This window comes from Nyctereutes procyonoides, unplaced genomic scaffold (genome assembly GCF_905146905.1).
Source record: "Nyctereutes procyonoides isolate TBG_1078 unplaced genomic scaffold, NYPRO_anot_genome, whole genome shotgun sequence".
Classification (NCBI taxonomy): domain Eukaryota; kingdom Metazoa; phylum Chordata; class Mammalia; order Carnivora; family Canidae; genus Nyctereutes; species Nyctereutes procyonoides.
In genome coordinates this window covers 26,858,472-26,882,719 of record NW_026575051.1, presented here as the reverse complement: position 1 = coordinate 26,882,719, position 24,248 = coordinate 26,858,472, and the positions used below count along the sequence as shown (strand labels likewise).

The window sequence follows — 24,248 nt, the reverse complement described above, 5'->3', positions numbered from 1 at the left end:
TCCTATATTTACTTATTAGATATTGTTGTTTCCCAGTTCTATCTTGTTCTCTTATTTTCTCAATCTCTGCTCTTTCTCTTAATGATTCCAAGCACTTTCAGGAGTTTTCTTTCCTTGCATTTTATCTTTTGGGTTCTGACCCACATGGCCAATGCTTGCTGGATGCTTTCAGATGACACAATTATCATACATTCCATGCACTCAAAACAGAACTTAGCAACTCATCTCTCAGGTGTCCTCCTCATTCTGGGTTCCCAAGTCAGAAACCTGACTATCACCTTTGACCCTCTATCTCTTGCACTTCCTATATCAAGTCAATCTCCAAACTGCCAAATTTACTTCCCAAATATATCTGTAGTATGCTCATTTTCACCATCCTTACAGCCATTACCATAGTCTGATCAATATGATCTCTATCCTAGATTGCCCAAGTGCATTTTGGGTTATAAGTAGTTCCATGTTTTATAGCTGCAGTGATTATTATTATTATTTTTTAAAAATTTTATTTATTTATTCATGATAGAGAGAGAGAGAGAGAGAGAGACAGGCAGAGGGAGAAGCAGGCTCCATGCAGGGAGCCCGACGCAGGACTCAATCCCGGGTCTCCAGGATCGCGCTCTGGGCCAAAGGCAGGCACTAAACCGCTGAGCCACCCAGGGATCCCCAGCTGCAGTGATTATTAATTCTAGAAGAACACCTAAACATATTCTTGGCACTTAAGGAACCATAATAGTTAGGCTAATCATTGCCTTTTGGTTGAGTCAGAGGAATGATAAAACTGGTTTTGCATGGATGGAGATAAAGTTTGTGCATAAAAATGGCCAGCTACGGAATCTGCAGGGATCAGTGAGACTGGCCTTTGCAGAGCCTCAGAGAATACTAATTTAAATTTTTTCTGAGGTGATGCAAAATTGTGAAAGTATCCCAAGCAGAGAAATAATAAGACCAAAATTGTGATTTAAAGAAGCACCGTGGTGGGGTGCCTCAGTGGGTCCGTCTGTTAAGTGTCTGCCTTTGGCTCAGGTCACCATCCTGAGTCCTAGGATCGAGCCCCGAGTCTGTCTGGCTTCCTGCTCAGCGTGGGAGTCTATTTCTCCCTCTCCCTCTGCTCCTGCCTGTCTGCTCACTCACTCTCTCAAATAAATAAATAGAATTTTTTTGAAAATAAAGAAGTACCCTGGGTAGTACCCTGAAGGATGGGTAGAAGTGGAGAATGGAGGGAGAACCACTATGTAACTATTGTAATCCAGGTGACAAAAATAGGAAATGTAAGCATTCATTTTTAAATGGTGAATTTCCTGAGTAGAACTACCACAATGTATTTAAATCTTCCCACTTCATTGTGTGCTGCTTTCAAGTTTTTATCATAACAAAGGTGGCATTGGACACACATATAACTTTATATATTTTGTATTATATTCTTAGAACAAATTGCCAGAAGAAGAAATAGTGGTAAATCAGTATGGATATTTTTAGATTAGTTGACATAAGTTTGCACTGTGTTCTTTGAAGTATCTCTTCTATAAATATTTTGAATACATTTTTTCCCCCTTTTTCTTTGAAGAGCACACTTTAAGGAAACTGAAGGCACTTTCATATTCTTTTACATTTGGTAATCATTGATAGATACTTTTTTCCCATTATTTCTAACAGAGGTTAAAACTTGATAAGATTCTTTTTGGCTTGCTCTCTTTGTCACACACCCTTATCATTAATGAAATCAGAATGTTTAGTAGATCCATTAATGATTATGCTTCAGACTATAGCCAGTATATAAGGGTAAAACAAAGGTTTTTAAAGTATTGATATTAAAAAGGTGGCCATTAGACAAAATGAAAAGCAAATGAGTAAGTCAGTGATATTTAGAATCTAAATAACACCGGTTAATACATGGAACGGAAACTTATTAGGTCAAAATAGGGTCTAAATTTAATGGTTGGCAGGATCCCTTTAGGTGAAGTCTCTTTTTAGTTAATTTGATCAAGCCACTGAGTTGAAATGCAAAATGACAAACTTATACTAAACCATATAACAGCTTTCAAAAAGAAACAATGTGATGAGGAAAACATGAATTGTGAAAAATTCTTGTGATATGAAACATTCTTTAAGGCCAGTCCCATGTATGAGACAAAGGGGTCCTCTAATGGGATGATAGCAGAAACATTTCTGAAGTGAGAAAAGCTTCTCCTTTGGAAATGTCAAATCAAGTCAGGATCAACCTGTTGTTGTAGAATTTTGATATTGTCTAAATTAAGCAAGAATTAGATTTGCATATTTATGTTATGCTATCAAAATGAAATTGAATATCTGTGCTTATGCTTGTGGTTCTTCCAACCTGGTTTACTTCACCTCTATCTTCAGCTTAAGTGTCCTTTCTTCATTTTAAAGCTTGCCCTAGTTTCCCTGGCTGTCTGAAGACTATTTGTAAAATAGTCTGCCTGTTTAATAATAGCGGTGCTGTAGAGTCTAAGCATGAGTATATAGGTCACAGCACCCTCTCTGACGACCCTCAGACTGCTTGACATACCCTAATCTCTCTGAGGGGTTCCTCTAGTTTATCGTTCAGAATCTAGAGCTGTTTATTTTTATTTTAAGATTTTATTTATTTATTCAGGAGAGACACACAGAGAAAGGCAGAGACATAGGCAGAGGGAGAAGCAGGCTCCATGCAGGGAGCCCCATGTGGGACTCCATCCAAGGACCCCGGGATCACGACCTGAACGGAAGGCACATGCTCAACCACTGAGCCACCTAGGTGCCCCAAATCTAGAGCTCTTTAGATAAAGGATTAGTGCTTGACTCAGTGAGAGCCAGCTCCCATGAGTCAGGGGCGCATGTGGTAACCTAGAATGAGATATCTTCCCAACAGAGATCTCCAGTAATGCACAGTGCCTCTGTAATAATAATCAGGATTAACATCTGTTTAGTAGTTACTATATACATCAGGCACTGCTTATCCAACATGATGGAGCAACCAGGAGATCTGTAAATTGGAACTATGTTATTGAATGCCTGACAAATGATGAAAAATTTATTTTTATTTTTTAAAAAAGATTTTATTTATTTATTTGAGAGAGAGAGAATGAGTGGGAGAAGGGCAGAGGGAGAGGGAAAAGTTGACTCCTCACTGAGCAGGGAGCTCAACATGGGGCTGGATTCCAGGACCCTGAGGTCATGACCTGAGCCAAAGGCAGACGCTTAATCAACTGAGCCACCCAGGCACATCTGGTGAAAAGTTTCTAAACTAGTTGGTAAACAGGTGCTGACAAGAGTCCCTTGTCTCCTCCCAAGCCTCCTAACTTCTGTATCTAGCCAACTAATCCTCTTGGGCCTTTGTAAGTTTTCACGATCCATCCACTAAAGAGTTAAGATCTGGCCCTGTAGGGGCTCTCTAGAACCTTGCCCTAGCTTCCCAGCACCCCAGCAGTGATGCAGGGATATTCTGATGGTACTCGTTAGGGATACATTAAGTGCTCGTACTCTGGAGCTGATTGCCTGGGTTCAAATCTTTGCCAATTATGAGAAATGTGATTTTGAGCCAGTTAATTAGTCTTTCTTTGACTCAGTTATCCTCATAATCTAAAAGGGCTTGTTTTGAGACTAAATGAATTGATATATACAAAGGATTTAGAAGAGAGATGACATGTAGTAGATATAATAAAAGTGTTTTTTATTTTTGTCAGCTATAATAAGAGTTAAATGTTTTGACCATTATCTCTTAGTACCACACTAGATACCAGTGCTAGGGAAAATATACGTGGCCACTGATGCTATCATTGTGACCAGGCCCCTGTAGAACTGCTGCATATTCTGAACTGCATTCCAGTCTTTTTGAGACCTGGCTGTGTGGAAGTTGAGAAACTTTCTTTCCTTCTTTATTCCTTACTTATACTTTGTTAACATTTAAAAATCATAAAATTTCACCAAAATCCAGACTTTTGGCATTCCTTAGATTGCCAACACTGGCATTCTAAAGCTGGCAACACTGGGACCATGTTTATCATGGCAGTGATTGGCTCGAACCAAGTTAGGCTTCTTCCTGGAAAGAGATGTCAGCTTTGGTGGTCACTCTCCAGCCCTCTGAGTCTCTTTGTTTTCTGTCTGGTATTTGAGTTTGCTATCCCCGACCTATATCTCTTTCTTGACAATGTGGAAACTTTGATTTCTATAACACTTTATTGCTTGTACTAAATTGTAAGATTGTTTATGAAAGATATGTTTTATTTATTTTATCTCTTTGACTTTGCCTTACCATAGCAATTTGCATAGGCCTCACTGTTTGGACTGATGAAGTTTAAAGCTGGTAGTGACTTAAGGTTGTTTTAAGCCTTACACAGAGAAGAGTTATTAAAAAATATGCAAATGAAAAAATCTGTAATTGAGGAAGTTGAGTGAACAAGGTTTTACCAGTTGTACAGATAACATTATATAATAGAAGTGAAATTTCCTCCAGTTCAACTGTCTGGGTACAATGCTGTGGGAAGCTCCTCAAATAATTCCCATTCTTCCTTGGCTGTCATATGACCTTGAACAAATCACTTAACTTCTTTTTTTTTTTTTTAAAGATTTTATTTATTTATTTATTCATGAGAGACAGAGAGATAGAGAGATAGAGATAGATAGATAGATAGAGAGAGAGAGAGAGAGAGAGAGAGGCAGAGACACAGGCAGAGGGAGAAGAGGCTCCATGCAGGGAGCCTGATGTGGGACTTGATCCTGGGACTCCAGGATGACACCCTGGGCCGAAGGCAGGTGCTAAACTGCTGAGCCACCTAGGGATCCTCTGTAGCATTTAAACAATTTTATTTATGTAATGATATTAATCTTTCACACAACCCTCAAAGTTCCATGAGGTAGGGACTGTTTTCTCTTGCTAACCATGGTATTACTAGGGCCCCAGTACCTTATGTACAATAGGTAGTGTACACTCAGTACTCTCTTAGTAGGTACAGCCTTTCCCCCAAATCTAGCTCAGTAGATTCTACTCTCCAAGGAGACGTGGACGGTTCAGAAACTTTGTGAGCTTGGTGGTGGAGACAGTGGTTGAAGGGCCAGAGGGATGGCAGAGGTAAGGGCTGGTGTAATGGGATCCTGGGGAGATGAAACGATGCTCATTTAATGAGTCTCCTCCCATGATCCCAACCTTCCATTCCCACCCCAAAGGAGTCTGTCTTCAACCACCTATGCATTCATTTCTCCAGAGAAAGAGGTAAACCTCACAGTATAAAACCAAAGCCAGAGTAACTTTGCAGAATTAGAAAGTGTCCAAGGAACCAGTTACAACTCGACTGAATTGGACTTCAACACAGAAATGATCATGTTCCTCCAAATACTCTTCAGTCTCAGAAGCTCACACTCCTCCAGCAAGTAGAAAGATAAATACACCTTCTTCTGTGGTCAGCTGCTGAGGAAGAACTTTTCTCTTCTGATGGACCAGCACTATTTCTTTTTTGTGGCTCTTTTCCCTTCTCCTTTCCTAGGTTTTCCTTTGCCACGAAGCTTCTTGAGACGCAGCTGCTCATCCTTGAAGTCCTGATGCTCATCTCTATAGAGGCCAAGGAAACGTAGTGTCCCCATGAGTGCAAAATAAGTGTTGTGATTTGGATACCAGTCATAAGTCTCCTTCCTCTTGGCCAAAGGCTGCTCACTAAACAGTTTCACCACTTTCATTGATTTGGAGTCAGTAGGCCTGGCAATTTCACCGAACAGCCGGGCGCTCAGACGAGTCATGCGCAAGGCATATTCTGAAAGGGAAGACATTTCCTGAGCAGCAAGAGGCCCTCCTCGCGACCTTCCTCTCCCACGCGCCCCTCTCCCAAATCACTTAACTTCTATGGACCTATATCTGCTTTGGCAAAATGTAGGCAATAATAAATGTTCCTTTGATGTTGTTGTATTAAATTAAATTTAAAATATTGCCTGATTATGAAAATACTTGTAAATGTGAATATAATTGCTGGGTATATTTATATTTATAGCAGTGTTTACAGATGAAAATGACAAGGCTCCTGAAGGACTTGCAACTCAGTGGAAAAGTCAGAATTAGAATGCAAACTTCATGAATCTTGGCTAGTTGGCTTTTTTACTGATATATTATTCATATTGTAACCAAATATAATTGAAAGATTTAGGAGAACAAAAACATTCTACTGGGGTCAGGATAAGCCAAGGATCTAATAAATTTGGTTCAGCTGTTACAGCTGTGTCTATACTTTGATCATCCTTGTATATAAAAAATAATTCAAAGGACTGAACTAAATGTATTCTTAATTTGAAAAAAATTCTTTTGAGCATCTTTATGGAGTTAGAGGCATGAATTATGACTTAGTTCTTGGGCTTTAATTGGTAAAAATCTCAGGTTAGTAATGAGGTGAATTATCTTTTTTTTTTTTCTTAAACTTTCCCTTTTGATCTGGTTTCTATGAAAGCAGGTGAACGTTATTAAAATGAATCCTCTCTAAACTTGAATCTCTGGCATTTAGGAAGTAGAATGGCATTTTGGAAATTAGAAGACCTGTTTGTAAACTGCATCTCATTCACTTCTGTGGCCTCGGGCAAGTTATTTTAGGTCTCACTTTTCTCATTTGTAAAATGGAGATTCTGTTACCTTAAGGGTTATGCTGAAAAATGTGTCTGACAAAGTGCTCAGTTTTAGCACATTGTTATTCAATTGAGGTTAGAGGTTTTTTTTTTTTAAGATTTTATTTATTAATTCATGAGAAACACACAGAGAGAGGCAGAGACATAGGCAGAAGGAGAAGCAGGCTCCCTCCTGGGAGTCTGATGTGGGATTCGATCCCAGGACCCCAGGATCATGACCTGAGCGGAAGGCAGATGCTCAACCACTGAGCCACTCAGATGCATGAGGTTAGAGTTTGAAGCTGAAAGAAAGTCTATCTCATTTGATTCCTTTAATTTGTATGTGAGAGGATCCTTAATGGAAAAGTTAACACAAATGTTAGTTTACTCAATTACCTTTCATATTTATATACCTGACCAAGTATTTCATTTCTAAACAAGACTTTTTTTAAAGATTTATTTTATTTTACAGAGAGAAAGTGCACAAGCGAGGGGTGAGGAGGGAAGAGGTAGAGGGAGAGAATCCTACAGTCGACTCCCCACTGAGCCCAATGTGGGACTCTATTTCATGACTCAAGCCTGAAACCAGGAGTTAGAATCTTAAGTGACTGTGCCACCCAGGCACCCCTAAACAAGACTTCTTAATAAAGCTAGAGTCATTTGTTTATAAAAACACTTACCAAAAAGTACAATTATAAAATGTATATTTCTGGCAATGCAATTTTGAAGATAGTGACTATGTACAATAAGGCCAGTATATCACTGTCAGAATTCTATGAGAAGTGTATTGGGAAAATATTTAAATAAAATAATAAGCTGATAGAAAAAAATAAACTATATCTTGCAAGAAGTATCACATCATCCAAATATAAAATTATCTGGGGTAAAAGGAACCACAATATTCTAAGATGTGAAATTTTAAGATGACATGAAAGATTTTATCCTATGAAATATCTTTTTTAAACATAGTAACAATAATAACAATGTATCATAATTACATATAAATACAAGTTCAATTCTTTTTACTTATTTTAGCTTTTAGAGAGTGAATTGGTATCGACAAATGTGTGCAGCTGTTCCCCAGTAACCACTCTGGACGCATATTTATAACTTGCTCCCAGATGTGGAAACTTTCAGAACCTGCTCTTCAAAAAGACAATAGCTCAAAACATTTTAGACTACAGTTATTGACTCTATCCCTGCTCCTTTCCTCCTCCTTCAAAGTACAAAAAGGGTTTGCAGAAAACAAAAAACAGCAATGTCAGCTTTTTTTGTTTTCTTTCTTTTTTTTCTTTTTCTTTTTTCTTTTTCTTCTTCTTTTTTTTTTTTTTCCAGTGTTAGCTTTTGTGTCCTGGGACTGCAGGGGTGATTCTTCCCACTGTTAGTGTAGAGATGCAGGAGCTTTTCACCCCTCAGCCCCTGCTTCACCGCCCAGCTCCATGCTGGGAATAGTCCTCGACAGGTATATCAAGAAATTCTGTCAAGGATGAGAACTAGATTGTAAAAGTTAGGCTATTTTTTTAGGCTATTTTGTTTTAAAATGTTTTTTTAGGTTTTCCCAAGCCATAAAACTATTTAAGTATAATATTTGTTTTACAAATACAAAATAGTATTTTATGAATGCAACTGCTTTTTTTTTCAAGTAAATATGGATACAATAAGGATGAGTGTAAGAAAAAAGAGAGAATAAAATCTAATTCTTCAGGTACTTGTGCTTCTGGCCAAAAGGTTTGAGATCCTAAAAAAGATGGAAGTCATAAAAAGAGGACTTTGAAGCTGAAATGGATTTGGTAAAATATTTTTAGGAATGGATAATATAAAATATCCCAGGGTAAAAAATAAACATAAAAATCTTCACTAGTTGGACAAGATCTTAATTTATTTAATGACACTTCTATACCCATATAAAAGGACTGTAGAATATCCAGACTGTAAGCAAAATATTAGACTTTTAAATTTTGAATTATTCAAGAGCATATGGAAGTGACAAAATTTACCTCTTTGTAAAAATCTCTTATATTCACTTTAAAACTTAGCTATGCAATTGCCATGCTTTCTTGACATCCAAATTTAGTTGCATGCATGATCTGTTATTTGGCCTTTTGTTTATTAATTATTACAGAATACGAGAGATGAAGGTAATGAGACTGAAGCCAGCAGGATGAGTAAATTAAGAAGAACAAGAAAGAAAGTCACAAAACAACATATTTTTTCAACTGAAGTAGGAGAAATGGATGTATCAAACTCAAAAGGTATCTTAGCTCTTATGATCTCTTAGGAATATATGATGTCAATGACAATCTCTATTTGGTTTTCTTTTTCCTAAAACGTTTTCTTTTCATCTAAGGGAGAAGCAAAAACAAGGGAATAAAATTTATTTCTATATAGGCAGTGTACAAGATACCAAATGTAAGGGTATAATGTAAATATATAAAAATAAGCAATCAAAATATTCAGAATTTAAAGGGAACAGAACTAGGAGGTAGTGGAGGTGGGGGAGCAGGGAAAAAGAACACAACAGAAGGAACGTATGCATAAGAAGGGAAACATATGTCTGCTCTGGGACTTGAGTGCAAGGATCATTACTAAGGACTTGGGAGACCACAATAAAGATGTGGAACAAGTTTTCATATCACATGCTAGAATTCCAACTTGACTCAGTAGATCTGAAACAGTGCTGAACCTACGAATTAATTGAACAAGAGACCCAATCCAAGAACAGTGGTGTTCCAAGGCAGGGGCAGTAGGAATGGCCAATGTATGGTAACAGTAAAAAGCAATCAGAGCTTTTGTCGATATTACTATTGTTTTTAAACTTTCTACAGACAACACACTCCCTTCTGGTCCACAACTAGGGCAGACCATTGCCCTTCATTTGGTATGTCACTGCCTAGAAATATATATATATATATATATATTAGAAATATATATATATATATATATATATTAGAAATATATATATATATATATATTAGAAATATATTCTTTTCTTAAAGATTCCTCTCCATATCATGTTAAAATACAGTTGAAAACAAAGGCAATGTGTTTTAACATTTTTCTTTATTATTAAAGAAAGGATCAGAAGCCAAATGGTGTGCCACAAGTTGGAGAATATGAGCAAACCAGTTGTGGGACCTGGCTCTGCAGACTCTCATCTACCACAAGATGACAAGGACTCTGAGAATCAGACGACAGTGATAAAACCATCACCCCTCAAAACATCAGCCAGTGCTCCTTGTAGTGAATTTAACACAAACTCCAACCATGCTGGTAAGGACTCAGAAACAAACTGACATATGATTCTAGCCACTAATCCCAAATTTGTATTTGATTTACAGATAATGAGGCATTGATTGAGGAATGCCAGTCTGGGAGTCAGAAGAATTTTTATAACTATCATTTATAAAAGACTTTATAGTTTTCTTTAACCACTAGGCTGCTCATTTAGAAAATGGAAGGGCTGCAATGAATGATCTTCCTAGCCTTTTCTAAAAGTGAAATTTTGTTGTTTTAAGTTTCTGGCTTATCAATAGTGATACAACTATTTTGGCCTATCAGTGCATTGGTTAAAAATCTCTGGGACTGAGTTAAGAGGAAACTAGTTAAAATGAGGTATTTATTTCACAAGGGAATCCATGATGAAAGGATTGAACAAACAAGGTTTGGAAGGCAGAAATACAGCAGTATGTGAAGTTAGGACAGGGTCCATGAGGCTACCCCTCACTACTAAGATCAATTGGAAGTTAGGGAATTCCCTAAGACTAACCCTAGTTTTGCTATAAGGACTCACAGAACTCACTGAAAATTATTACTCAAGGTTATAGTTTATTACAGTGAACAAATACAGATTAAAATCAGCCAAGGGAAGAGGTCCAGTGGGGAAAATACAGGAAAGCTTTAAGCATGGAGATTCTATTTGTTTCTCCCAGTGGAGTCATGGACAGCACCACTCTTTTGGCAATGATATGTAACAATATGCATGGAGTATTGACAAGCAGGGAATCTCACCTCAGTCTTGGTGTCCAGTTTTTTGTTTTGTTTGTTTTTTTTTTTTTTTTTTTTTTTTTTTTTTTTTTTGAGGCTCTACAGTGGGGCTTCATGGGGCTGACCACAGTTTCCAGCTTCTCTGGGAATCAAGCGGATACCATATGACTCAAAGCTTCCAGGATAAATGACATTATTGGATTTTCTACTGTGGCCCAGAAGCCCCAGGTAAACAAAGACACTCTTGTTAGGCAGGACACTCCAGACTATCATTCAGGAGCAAAGGGTAAAGAGGTCTTCTTTGGCAAGGTTAAATTCCTTATTACACACAGGGACTAAGGAGGAACTAGAGCCTGGGAAGTGAACACTGTCCGAATTCCATATGTATTTGTTTTCTATTGCCAGCATAAAGAATCACCACAAATTTAGTAACTTAAGAGAACACAATTCATTACCTTGTAGTTCTATATGCCAGAAGTCTGGGTTGATTCAGCTAGTTTCTCTGTTTCAGATTTTGCAAGATTGAAGTCAAGGGGTTGGATCTGGATTCTTATCGAGAGACTCTAGGGAGTTTGTTCAGATTATTGGGAGAATCCAGTTCCTTGGGGGTGTTGGACTGAGTATTGATTCCTTGCTGGCGCTCCTCTGGGGTGGCACTCAGCTCTTGGAAGCCTCTCTCTGGTCCTGTGTCTTAGGACCAAGATGATCCCTCAAATACCTATGTTTGGAACCTCTCAAAATTTTCCTTCTTCCATACCTCTTTTCTGCTTACAGCTGGAGAAAGTTCTCTGCTTTTAAGAACCCAGGACAATCTAAGACAGTATCCCTATTTTGAGGTTTATGTCCTTAATTGCATTTGCAAAGTCCCTTTTGGCCTGCATTTTAACATATTCTGCAGGTTTCAGGGCTCAAGATGTGAACATATTTGTGGGGCAGTTCTGCCTACCACGACATTTCCACTATTAACACAAATGGCACAGGGGCCAGGTAAATAATACAAGTGAGTGAGGTGAGCTGGCATAAGGAAACGGTCAATAATGCTGGCTGTGAGAAACTACAGCAGACATTGACAAATGGCGGCCCACACGCCAAATTCAGCCTGCTGGCCATTATTTGTAAAAGTTTGTGTATTGTCTATGACTGCTTTTGTGTTACAAAGGCACAGTTGAAAAGTTGCAACAGATACCATATGGCTTACAGAGCTGCAAATATTTACTATCTGGCCCTTTATAGAAAACATTTGCCAATCCATGAATTAGAGGATACACGCCCCATTTCGGGCCACCTCAGAGCACTAGCCAGTGGTTGCTATGGAGAAATAACCACCCAGTGTTACCAAATTTAATTTCTTCAAGAGAAGCTTGAACTCAAGATTTTTGTATGAAATGTTCAGATATTTAAGTGCTGACTATTCTAAAAGTTTCCAAACAGTGGGACCACTAGTAAGAAAACATCTGCTGGCCACATTGGCTCTTCCAGTTTGTGACCCTTGTTTTATATAGTCTCTGCCATAACACTGAGATGAAATTGACCATTTCTTAGTCTTCAATCAAAAAAAAATATGAAGAAGAAACTTGTGTCACAAACTCTCTGTACCAACTGACTGTGACTATGAGAATGGGCATCATTATTCACTTAACTTGGTTAATTCAGAAGCTCCCTCTTTGGCCCCAGGCTAGATTGTTTCTTAATAGACCCAAAGTACCAAAAAGTTTATAGCTTTAAACAAACCACTAATACAGAATTTAAAGATGAATATGAAAATCTACTCCTCAATAAGTGTTAGAAATTTTAACATGGTGTTTTCTTCTCTGATGTTTTATTTTTATTTATTTATTTTTTAAAAAAGATTTTATTTATTTATCCATGAGAAACACACACAGAGAGAGGCAGAGACATAGGCAGAGGGAAAGCAGGCTCTATGTGGGGAGCCTGTTGTGGGACCCGATCCCGGGATTCTGGGATCATGCCCTGAACCAAAGTCAGACGCTCAACTGCTGAGCCACCCAGGCATCCCATTTCTGACGTTTTAAAAAATTTTTTTTTTTCAAAGAAAAGCTCCTCCTCTCCAGTTTTTTTTTACTGTTTTTGCTTTTTGTTCCTGCTTTTACTTGGTTATTCTGCTATCTGGGCTAACATGCTGTGACGGGAGGTGGGGTCACATTTACTCTGAGAGGGTGTCTCTCAAAGCAGCCATGTGGATGAAGGAGAGCAGGTCCTGGGAAAGTAGTATGGCATATCATCCCGAGCATTCCATAAGCTAAATAAATGTGTTGCAGAGTATTTACTTCTGAATGCACTTTCTCCTTTATGGACTGATATTTCTGAATGCTCAAAAGCCTATTCAATCTGCCTTTATAAGCGATCACAGCTTGTCTGCTATAACTGAAATATGTCCTCATCATCACTGAACACAGGCAACATTTCTCCAAGGTCTTCTAGTTGCTATAGAGCTTTGAGGTTTTATTTTAATTTTTTTAGTGTCCCCCCGCCCCAACACTTACAGCAGGAAAACTTCCTCTATTAAAGCAGATTGATTTAATTTATTAGTCTTCTGAGGGGATGGGAAAGGAGAACACCTCCCAGGAACTATACTGTAAGAAAAACAAATGAGTCCCCAAACTAGCAATTATCTGCCTGCTATTCATCATGTGCATCTGGGAAGGTCTGACCAAAAGGTTTAATTGTAACTAACAAGTATGATTTATTTGAAGAAAAGAAATTCAGACAATGATTCAGTAAGATTGGTTGATTCCTTGTAAATGAAATTAGATTGGATAGAGTTCTCATATTTGGTGAAAGAATTAAACTTTCAAATGAATAAAATGATACTTAAGATACTTACCAAAATATGTGATGACAATTTCTATTTGTTAATTAGACAAGGTCAAATCACCCAGGCTGTATTAATTAATTTACTCACAAACCCCTTGTTAAAGGACTAGTCATTGAGCATCTATGATACTTTTATATTGCTGCAGGCACTGATAGCAGCAGGTGAAGCTGAGCCCCTATTCTCCTAGAACTGACCTGCAGGGGGAAAGGACAGAAAGTAAACATGTGATTACACAATATGGTGGGTGGTGATAAGGACTCTGAAGAAAATGGAAATGGGATGATATATTATGGGCTGAATTATGTTTCCCCCCATTCATAGGTGGTTGGAGTCCTATCCCATCACACCTCACATCGTGACTGTATTTGGAGATAGGGTTTAAAAGAAGTAATCAATGTTAAATGAAGTCTATGGGGGGGGGGACTCTAATCCAACATGACGGGTGTTCATACGAAGAGAAGATTAGAACACCCACAAACAGAGGGAAGATCATGTGACGAAGATAGCCATTTACAAGCCAACGAGAGAGGCTCTCAGAAGAGACCAATATGGTTGACACTTTGACCTTAGACTTCTACCCTCTGGAACTGTAAGAACATAACATTTCTGTTTTAGCCACCTGGTCTGTGGTATTTATTAGGGCAGCCCTGGCAAACAAATACAAGAAGTATATTGTCCAGCCCTAGATATATGTCCAATATAAATAGTATATGGTAACCAAACAACCTGTCTTGAGTGGATGCATATTTATTTTACAAACTTTAGAAGATATAGATAAGACAAAGAATTAATAAGACTGGCTGTGATCATATTACTGGTGAGCCAATAAAATGACTTTACTCCTTTAATAGGAGATGCCTACTGATTTTTTATGTTGTTAAAATATTTATAGCTTATATATAAGTCCTTATTATTTTTAGAATACTGCTTTTCAGAAATATTCCATATTTTCAGGTGCCTGTAAATTTCATTTTTCAGTGAGGAGAATTGTTCAACTTGGGCAAAACTCCCAATACTTCAGGATAGGTTGGGAAGACAGCAACTGCTAATTTAGCATGAAACATTGTAATTGCTACAGCTTAATTGTTTGTGTTAAATGGGAGGTAGTTATAAAGCCTCAGGAGTCTCAGAGTAGCCAAATGTATCAGTGACAGGACATTATCTCTAATATATTTGTATAGGTGGCAACTAGTAATTTGTTTTCCTCATGCTTCATGTACTTAAAATCTACTTAATCTGTGTTTTTTAACCTGTCAATCTTTATGCTTATTTCTATAGCCAATTATATCTCAAAAAAGGATATTCAGGTATCATTTTAAAATTATAGCTGCTTGTCATCAGTGATGTGACAGATTGATGGGAATTCAGATTCAGACATGATCACGGTACTATGATCCCTAGTAAGGGTTAGAGTAATTGTGTTCACTTTATGTGTTTAAGAAGCACTTATATGGTGCTTAATGTCTGCCGGGAACTGTTAAATGACTTGCTTAATTGTCACAACAAACCTATGAAGTGGATAATATTGTATCAGTGAGAAAGCCCAGGCTCAGAGAAGTAAGAAAACATCTAGGGCACAAGCAGGATTCTGAGGGAGGCAGATGACTTCAGTGTTTGTGCTGAATCTCTACCGTCTGCTACTTCTCCGAAAGTTTGGACGGTAGCTAACATTTGTGACGTGTACTATGTGCCTGACCCTTTTATATGTTTAAGATACATTCATTCATTTTAAGGTGATGAGTCACCCACTGGGAGTTAAGAGGTCTGGTTTGTAGCTTCAGTTTTGGCAATGAACTGAAAATAATTTGGACTACGTCACTGTACCTACCTCTCTGGGACTCAAGCTAGCAAGTCAGTTGCATTAGGTAATTTATTGCCAAACTCTCTTCTAGCTCTGAAGTTTTGGAATTTGTAGTCTATCTTTATATGTATATATATATATATATATATATATATATATACACACACACACATACATACATATACATACATATGTATATATATATATTTAGATTTCTGTTTTTAATATTGAGTAATCAGTCTAGATTTTCCATTTCTTACACTCTTACCCTTGAAAAATAATTTTGTTTGCTCATTTATACTGATTTTAAAGTTTAAATCTGACAGAGACATGTAGATGTCTTAGATTCAGCTGCTATCATAAAGCCCTTTTGGCAAACAAAACAAAAAAATGCAGATCTGCAGAAAATAAACAAAAACCAAACAATGTTGCCCTTAAACATACAAGAACTTTTAATTTAGGTATTATCAGTTAGTTCAAGAAGCTCAGTTTTTTCAATGATCTGCATGCAGACTTGTATGGTGCCCAAGCTGTCCAGTTATGCAAATGTATCCTAACTTCCATAAGCAAAGGCATTTTCAGTTAAGTACTTACATATGATATTGCTCTATGCTTATGCAAGTAACTTAACTTTCACTTAGCCCCAAGTGCCAAACAATCTCTTAGGCTGTTTAGAGATCATGTTCTTGGGATTATGGTAAAGGCAGAGTTTGAAAGGTAAAATCTCCAATTGTAAGTCAATGACATGAGTATGTGATGATTTTGTCGACAATCATGATGATTAGACTACTCTGTGGCCTCCTTTTGCTTTTCAATTCATCATGATCTAATGTCTTAGGGCCATCTTCTATTCTACAGATAACACCTGGGAGGACACTCAAATTCCGACCACACCTCACCTCTCCTCTAGAATGAAGCACATTAAACAAGAGATGGCCAAGAATCACCTTCAATTTGTGAGATTTGAAGCCACAGACCTTCATGGTGTGTCCAGATCGAAGAGTATCCCTGCACACTTTTTCCAAGTGAGTTTTACAGATAGAGTTATGATTGAATGTAATTTCATGACTGTAAGCAAGCAAATGGTCCTTACTACTCTATCTTATTTTCTTGTAATCTATACAGTAACTAAAGGTGAAAACCAATAATTTATTTTGTTTCTCCCTTGTCCCTCTCCAAACACATCATTGCTCCCTAAGGAGCTGAACATACACTTTCAGGGCTCAAACAGCAATTCCTTTACCCATAGAAATACAAAACTAATTGAGACTGGTAATTTTAGTCTTTCTGCCTTGAATAATTTGCCTCCATAGAATTATCTTCTCTCCCTTACTGCAATTATGGAGATTATATTTTGTTTGACATGAGAAAATTGCAACGAAGACCCAAGAGCAAATATAAAATGAGAAAAAAAAAGATTAAAATTTGCTAGGTAGAAAGCATATCCCTTTCAGCTTCTAATTCTGATAAAAAAATACACTATTGTTGTTGGATGACTTAATAAATACTATTAAGTTCTTGAAAATAGTGATACCAAGAAATGTTGTCTTTTGAATATGTTTTGAGACTTTCTGAGATTTTTCAGTTTATGTCATGTATTTATTTTATTGACTGATTTGTTGTGTCACTGAAACATTTCTTAGAAGGAAGGGACATCAGTAAGTATTATATAGGAAAATATAAAAGTTAAACAACCTCCAAATTTATTTTAATTATAATTTTCTCATTTGTATTATGTTGGGAAACATTGAGCATCATCAAAAACACTTTTTGAGATAATTCCAACAGTTTCAAATTTGTTTACTAAAAATGCTCAACCTCACTCATCATCAGTGAAATGCAAATCAAAATCACAATGAGATATTATTACCTCTCACCAGTCAGAATGGCTGGTATCAAAAAGACAAGAAATAATAAGTGTTGGCAAGGATGTGGAGAAAAGGGAATGCTTGTGCACTGTTGTTGGGAATGTAAATTGGTGTAAGCACTGTGGAAAATCACAGTATGGAGGTTACTCAAAAAATTAAAAGTAGAAATACCAAACCATCTGGTAATTCCATTACTGGGTATTTATCCTCCAAAACTGAAAAAGATCCATGTACCCCTATGTTTATTGCAGCCTTATTTACAATAGCAAAGATATAGAAGCAGCTCAAGTGTCCATTGATAAATGAATAAAGAAGATGTAGTATACATATATAATGAACTATTTCTCAGCCATAAAATGATGAGATCTTACCATTTGTGACAGCATGGATGGAACCAGGGGGTGTCAGGTTAAGTGAAATAAGTCTGAAAGAAAAAAGACAAGTATTATATGATTTCACTTACATGTGGAATCTAAAAAAATAAAACAAATGAACAAACTGAAACAGAGTCATTAATGCAGAAAACAAACTGATAGTTTCCCAAGGGTAGAGGATGGGTGAAATAGGTGAGGGCAATGAAGAGGTACAAAACTTTCAGTTATAAATAAGTCATGGGGATGAAAAGTGCAGCACAGGGAATATAGCCAACACTATTGTAATAACATTGCATGGTGACTGCACTTCTCTTGGTGAGCACAGAATAATGTATACAATTGTCAAATCACTATGTTGTACACCTGAAACTGATATAACATTGTATGTCAACTATACTTAACAACAATAAAAAAGAAACAAAAATCCCCATATTTGTCTTTTAAGAAATCATTTAGACCTGCCTGCAGACATTATTTTCTCTTCATTCAGGGAAGAATACATGTTGGCTAATTTTGATAAGAAAATGTGAAATTTACTGTGAACTGGCTGAGAATCTAATTTATATGAATTTCTTTCAATCAATAAGAAAACACAACTGGCACTTCAGGCACTTGCCAGAGACCTCAATATAAAATTGTTTGCTATTCAGTTTTTGTCAAATCCTAATCTTCTATTCCACTAATGGCATCTCAAAGTTACATATTTGGAGTATTATTCTAGTTCCTCAAAGAAACTCTTATGAAAATATAATTTAATGTGCTCCCTCTACTTGCTGGGGATTGATATAATTGACATAGAAAGAAAATGTTTGCATTTCTTTTTTTTTAATACTATTGAAAATACTTTTCATTATCTTGTTCAGTGTCCAATATATTAGAATCATTTTTTTCCCTGGAGTTTATGAGGGGAAAAAGTTTGTCTATCATCAGAATTTTAATATATCTTGTCATACTTCCTCTCAATTGCTGCATTTATTTTTAGCCTTAGTTTGCTAATACAAGCTCACTTTCTCATTTCATTACCCAGTCATTATCTTATTCTTATTTAATGATCATATGGTATCTATTTTTTAACAAAACATTTTATTTTATTTTTTTAAATTTTTTTTTAATTTTTATTTATTTATGATAGTCACAGAGAGAGAGAGAGTGAGAGGCAGAGACACAGACAGAGGGAGAAGCAGGCTCCATGCACTGGGAGCCCGATGTGGGATTTGATCCCGGGTCTCCAGGATCACGCCCTGGGCCAAAGGCAGGCACCAAACCGCTGCGCCACCCAGGGATCCCTAACAAAACATTTTAAATTCATTTTGGAACTTGTGAAGTATAGGTAATAGTGAATACTGACATCACAAGTATTTGTAATTTAAAATTAAATAATTCATTTTGGAAAATTTATTGCAAATGGACATAAAAAACAAGTTCAGCCGTGTAAAACAATATAAACAACATGTGTTTGTTTATAAACACAATTCTGTATGGGGAACTCATTAAATAAAGAGTGGAGTCCATGATTTAAATTTGCCTATAACTTAGTGAAAAGTAATTTCCATCCTCCTAAAGTAATTTTTAAACCTCTTTCTATTTGTGGAAAACAGATGTCAATTTAAAAATTATTGTTAGACCCTTAAAGGGAATATAAGAGAATATAATCCATCTTCTTCATTTGTAGATGAGTGAAGTGAGGCCCAGAAAAGTTGAGGAAAGCTTTCTTAAAATTATACCCATAATTAGAGACAGAGCTGGGATGTTCACCTGTGATTCTTCACTTCCAGTTCCTATTCTCCTCCTCCCCCTCCTTTTCCTCCTCTCCCTTTCTCTCTGCTTTATTGTCTCTTTCTTACTGTACCTACAGTCTCCAGCTCAGCTTTTTAAAAAATATTTTATTTTTCAATAATCTCCACAGCCAACATGGGGCTCAAACCCACAACCCTAACATCAAGAGTTGCATGCTCCACTGACTCAGCCAGCCAGGTGCCCCCAGCTCAGCTTTTTTTTTTTTTTTCAGCTCAGCTTTTATATTTCTTTTTATTCTTTATTTGAGCTAAGTATCCTTTCTAATTAAAAAAAAAAACAACAAGATTGATTTCTTCTTAAAACAAGCCACCTACTAAGAATAGAGGAAAAGACTGCTGTGTAATTGGAAAAAGCCAAATTGGGAAACTCTGATGGTATCTACTTTTCAAAGAAAATTTATCAGGTGCCTGGCACTGTGCTAAATCCCTTACAAACATTAGCTGATTAAAACTTACCACCAACTTATATTGTTTCTGTTGCATCAAAAGACTAATTTCTATTTAAATTATATACAGATAATGTGGATTATTTCTATCTTTGATCTAATCAAAACATGATATATTAGAATAGAATTTATAACTAATTGTTTGGTGGCTTTCACTGTGGTCCAAATTTCAGTTATCATACAGATTTGAGCTATTTTACATGAGTTTTTATTGAATCCCTGGTGAGCAACATTGAAGTGTAAAGTTGTCCTAGTGCTTTGTACTTAGAAACACATTTTAAGGTAACTTAATTTGTTGTCATGAGCAAGACATGTTTATATATATTTCCCACTACTAATAAAGAGTGGTTTGAATTCAGAATGTCCAAAAAAAAGAATAAAGGAAATTACAATGTTAAAAAAGAGTGCTCAGAAAAACACATATTAAATAGTTTGAAGAATAAAGTGTGACTTTTTCCTATTCTTTATTTTTATTTTTTTCTCTCTTTTTCCTATTCTTTAAATATGTGAAAGCATAGGGGAAGGAAATGGTAACAACTTTTCCCTATTGTTCACACCCAGGTGGATAAAACACAGATTTCAATTGTAGGAACTTTTGGAAGTCTCATGAATAAAATGCATTACCCTTCATTTTAGGAATATATAGAACTAACATACAGATTTTCAAACTAAAAAAAACTGAAAAGTAGGGAAATAACATTACTTCTTGCAGTAGAAATTCAAATTAAAAGATTTCATACTAAAGTTCTCTAGAATTCTATAATGCTTGTGTGTGTGTGTGTGTGTGTGTACAGGTCCCTGATGGAATTGAAAAAATTAAGCAGGCACTGCATAGTGCTTGGCTTTCTCAGCTTTATTACTGGCAAAAGCAGAATTGTATCAGCCAAGTCAAATGACATTTGAAAATCTATGTATAGATGGTGGAAAGTGAAAGAGGTCATGGGTTACAGTCAAAGGCAGAAGAGTGACCAGTAGGTTATCTCTGTTAGTAACAGCTCCTCTTTGGTAGCCATACTCTTTGAGTTGGAGGTAACATAAGAAACAATTTGGCTTACAGATTGTTAGTGTGTTTTATAATATACATTGACATTATGGGAACCAAACTTTATAGTTAGCTTTTTCGCTACCATTAATATAACCTTTAACACATGAAGCCTTGTTATATTATGACACAATTTCTAGAAATTGTTTCACATGTCTGCTCAACTTTATAACCTCATCATATCCCTGTTGTCTGGTACATAGCAAAAGTTAAATAAATGACCAAATCCACTAACCCCAAGAGGTATATGGCTAGAAAGTGCCTTAGCAAGCATCGAGTCTAACAGTTGTTTCACAGACATGGAAGCTGACATAGTCCAGTGATTTGCTTAACTTCCAGCAAGTGATTAGTGAAAGAGCTAGGGCTAGAAGTCAGATTTGATGACACCCAGTTCATGGTTGACTTGAAGGCTACAACGTTTTGGATCTATAGCTTTGAGGATACAGGTCCACACTCACAGGCAGTTTCTGGGACCTTGAGGCTGTGATGTGTTCATTCTTACTGAGTTGTAAAAGTGAATGAAGAGAGGAGTGCAGCTTTCAGCAGATCTGGCTCCTCTGGTGTTAGGATGACTGTCGTGTGTGTTCTAGGACTAACCACAATCAAGTCTCTGGGAAGGACTGAGGACTCTCAGTTACTATAGGGATTACAATAGAATAAGCCAAAATAAAACCTTCTCTAAAGTATTAGCAACTATGCCATAAAATAAAAAGTGTTTTAAAAAAGACTAGGTAATAATCATTTCAAATAATTTCACAAAGCTTTACCTATGTCATTTGCTATAAAGACATTTTCTTGATCTTTGTACCTTCTATTTATGACGCTATTTTCAGATCTCAAAGCATGTGAAGACTTGAAGGCTAAAAATATTAAGAACTGTTTATAAAAGTAACCTGGGGGTTTATTTTAAAATATTTTAAATTTGGGGGCCCCTGGGTGGCTCAGTCAGTCAGGTGGCCAACTCTTGATTTCAGCTCTGGTCATGATCTCAGAGTCCTGGGATGAAGCCTGTATCCGGGCTCTGCATTCAGCAGGGATTTGGCTTGAGGATTCTTTTTTTTTTTTTTTTTTTTTTTTATAAATTAATTTTTATTGGTGTTCAATTTACCAACATACAGAATAACACCCAGTGCTCATCCCGTCAAGTGTCCCCCTCCGTGCCCGTCACCCATTCACCCCCACCCCCCGCCCTCCTCCCCTTCCACCACCCCTAGTTCATTTCCCAGAGTTAGAAGTCTTTATGTTCTGTGTCCCTTTCTGATATCTCCCACACATTTCTTCTCCCTTCCCTTATATTCCCCTTCACTATTATTCATATTCCCCAAATGAATGAGAACATACACTGTTTGTCCTTCTCCGATTGACTTACTTCACTCAGCATAATACCCTCCAGTTCCATCCACGTTGAAGCAAATGGTGGGTATTTGTCGTTTCTAATGGCTGAGTAATATTCCATTGTGGCTTGAGGATTCTATCTCTTCCTCTCTTCTCTGCCTCTCCTTCCCACTATTTCTCTCTCAAATAATTAAATATATCTTTAAAAAATAAAATACTTAGAATTTATTTGATATTAAGCTAGTGTTAACCAACGGATGTTAAACACATTTTTCCTCATTAGCAATGTCCCCCCCCCCCTTTTTGTTTGTTTTCAAGTTTCAAAATCTGATTGCTCTGTCTTTTCATTTCTTTAGGAAAAAGTGATCCATGGTGTTTGCATGCCCCGAGGTTATCTTGAACTGATACCAAATCCTAAGGATGATGAAGTGGATCACATAAGAGCAACATGTTTTAATAGTGACATAGTCCTAATGCCAGAGCTCTCAACCTTTAGAGTCTTGCCATGGGCTGAGAGAACTGCAAGAGTGATATGTGACACATTCACTGTGACTGGCGAGCCTCTTTTGACTTCCCCAAGGTACATCGCAAAGAGGCAGCTGAGCCAGCTGCAGGACTCTGGCTTTTCCCTGCTCTCTGCCTTCATCTATGATTTTTGCATTTTTGCTGTGCCTGAAATTATCAATTCAAAGACCATATCTTTTCCTGCCTCCACATTGCTAAATAATCATGACCAGCCTTTCATCCAGGAACTCGTTGATGGTTTGTATCATACTGGAGCGAATGTCGAGAGTTTTTCCTCCTCTACCAGGCCTGGTCAGATGGAAATCTGTTTTTTGCCTGAATTTGGCATCAGTTCAGCTGATAATGCATTTACCCTCAGAACAGGTGTCAAAGAAGTGGCAAGGAAATATAATTACATCGCTAGCTTTTTCATCGAGACTGGATTTTGCAATTCAGGAATTTTGTCTCATAGTCTCTGGGATGTCGATGGGAAGAAAAATATGTTCTGCAGTAGTTCTGGAATTGAAGAGCTCACGATCACGGGGAAAAAATGGTTGGCAGGACTCTTGAAGCACTCGGCTGCTCTCAGCTGCCTGATGGCTCCTGCTGTCAGCTGCCGAAAGCGTTACTCCAAGGAGAGTAAAGACCTCAAGGAGAGCGTGCCTGCAACATGGGGATACAATGATAACAGCTGTGCTTTTAATATCAAGTGTCATGGTGAGAAAGGCACCCGGATAGAAAATAAACTGGGCTCAGCCACTGCAAATCCTTACCTGGTGCTGGCGGCGACTGTCGCTGCGGGCTTGGATGGACTTCAAAGCAGCGATGGTGTCTTGGCCAGTCCAGATGACAGCACGGACTTCTATCCGTCAAAATCTTCCGAGATCCCCTTGAAACTGGAAGATGCTCTTGTGGCGCTGGAGGAAGATCAATGTTTGAGACAGGCTCTGGGGGAAACGTTTATTCGCTATTTTGTTGCCATGAAAAAATATGATTTGGAAAATGAAGAAACAGATGCCGAGAGAAATAAATTCTTAGAGTATTTTATTTAGGATAGAACCCTTAACTATTCTTTTGGAGATGTGACTTTTACTTAAGTAGCTGATCTCCCAGGAAGAAAAGATTGGATTTTTATCATCAACAACAAAAAGACTACATATGCTTTCGCTCTTCTTTGTCTTGGTGGAATACTTGACAGATGACATGGGACTGCCAAGAGGATTCTGATAGTAGAAACAAACAATAAAGTTGTGGTGCAGCTGTAATATGCAAATTTCCCAGGTCTCGTTAGTCAGTCATCATTTCCTCTGTGTATGTTGACCTAGATTGAAACCTTCAGTTATTTCAGGGAACAGATACCTTCACACAATAAAAAAGTCTTAAGAATTACATAGCAAAATTTAAACGACCAAAAAAAAAAAAAAAAGGAGAATTTCAATCATGCACATACATTGTGACTGCCAGGGAGAAAAAAATGCTTACTAATGCAATCTCACTAATCTCAACATATATAGGATGGATGCTCTATTTCCTGCCCTTCCCCCATCCTTCTGAAATTACCCTTCCTGTCAGCTAAACTGCAGATCATGTGGGTTAGGGTAACCTAACTATTCTACTCTAGTGAATAGAGCCTACAAAAGATGGAGTAACAAGGTGGAAGCTCTGCTTTGTGGAGCAAATTTT

At 37.1% G+C, this 24,248-nt stretch overlaps 2 protein-coding genes across 2 annotated transcripts; one reads left to right on the top strand and one right to left on the bottom strand.

The window, feature by feature from the left end:
- Positions 1–4,786: 4,786 nt before the first annotated feature.
- On the bottom strand, positions 4,787–5,811 carry LOC129512782 (28S ribosomal protein S33, mitochondrial). Its single transcript, XM_055330327.1, has one exon. It carries the CDS (start codon positions 5,758–5,760, stop codon positions 5,440–5,442), a length of 321 nt encoding a protein of 106 aa, XP_055186302.1. The 5' UTR covers positions 5,761–5,811; the 3' UTR covers positions 4,787–5,439.
- Positions 5,812–8,360: 2,549 nt separating this feature from the next.
- Positions 8,361–23,755, top strand: LGSN (lengsin, lens protein with glutamine synthetase domain). The gene is made up of 5 exons (XM_055329610.1): positions 8,361–8,369; positions 8,702–8,831; positions 9,652–9,849; positions 16,059–16,225; positions 22,418–23,755. Exons 1-5 carry the CDS (start codon positions 8,361–8,363, stop codon positions 23,615–23,617), a joined length of 1,704 nt encoding a protein of 567 aa, XP_055185585.1. The 3' UTR covers positions 23,618–23,755.
- Positions 23,756–24,248: the final 493 nt, after the last annotated feature.

Bases quoted from the DNA above. Each gene is read 5' to 3' on its own strand.
- LGSN (XM_055329610.1), top strand. The intron at 8,832-9,651 runs GTATCTTAGCTC...TTATTATTAAAG, and splicing joins GGATGTATCAAACTCAAAAG to AAAGGATCAGAAGCCAAATG. The intron at 9,850-16,058 runs GTAAGGACTCAG...TCTATTCTACAG, and splicing joins CACAAACTCCAACCATGCTG to ATAACACCTGGGAGGACACT.
- LOC129512782 (XM_055330327.1), bottom strand. From the start codon at position 5,760: ATGTCTTCCCTTTCAGAATATGCCTTGCGCATGACTCGTCTGAGCGCC.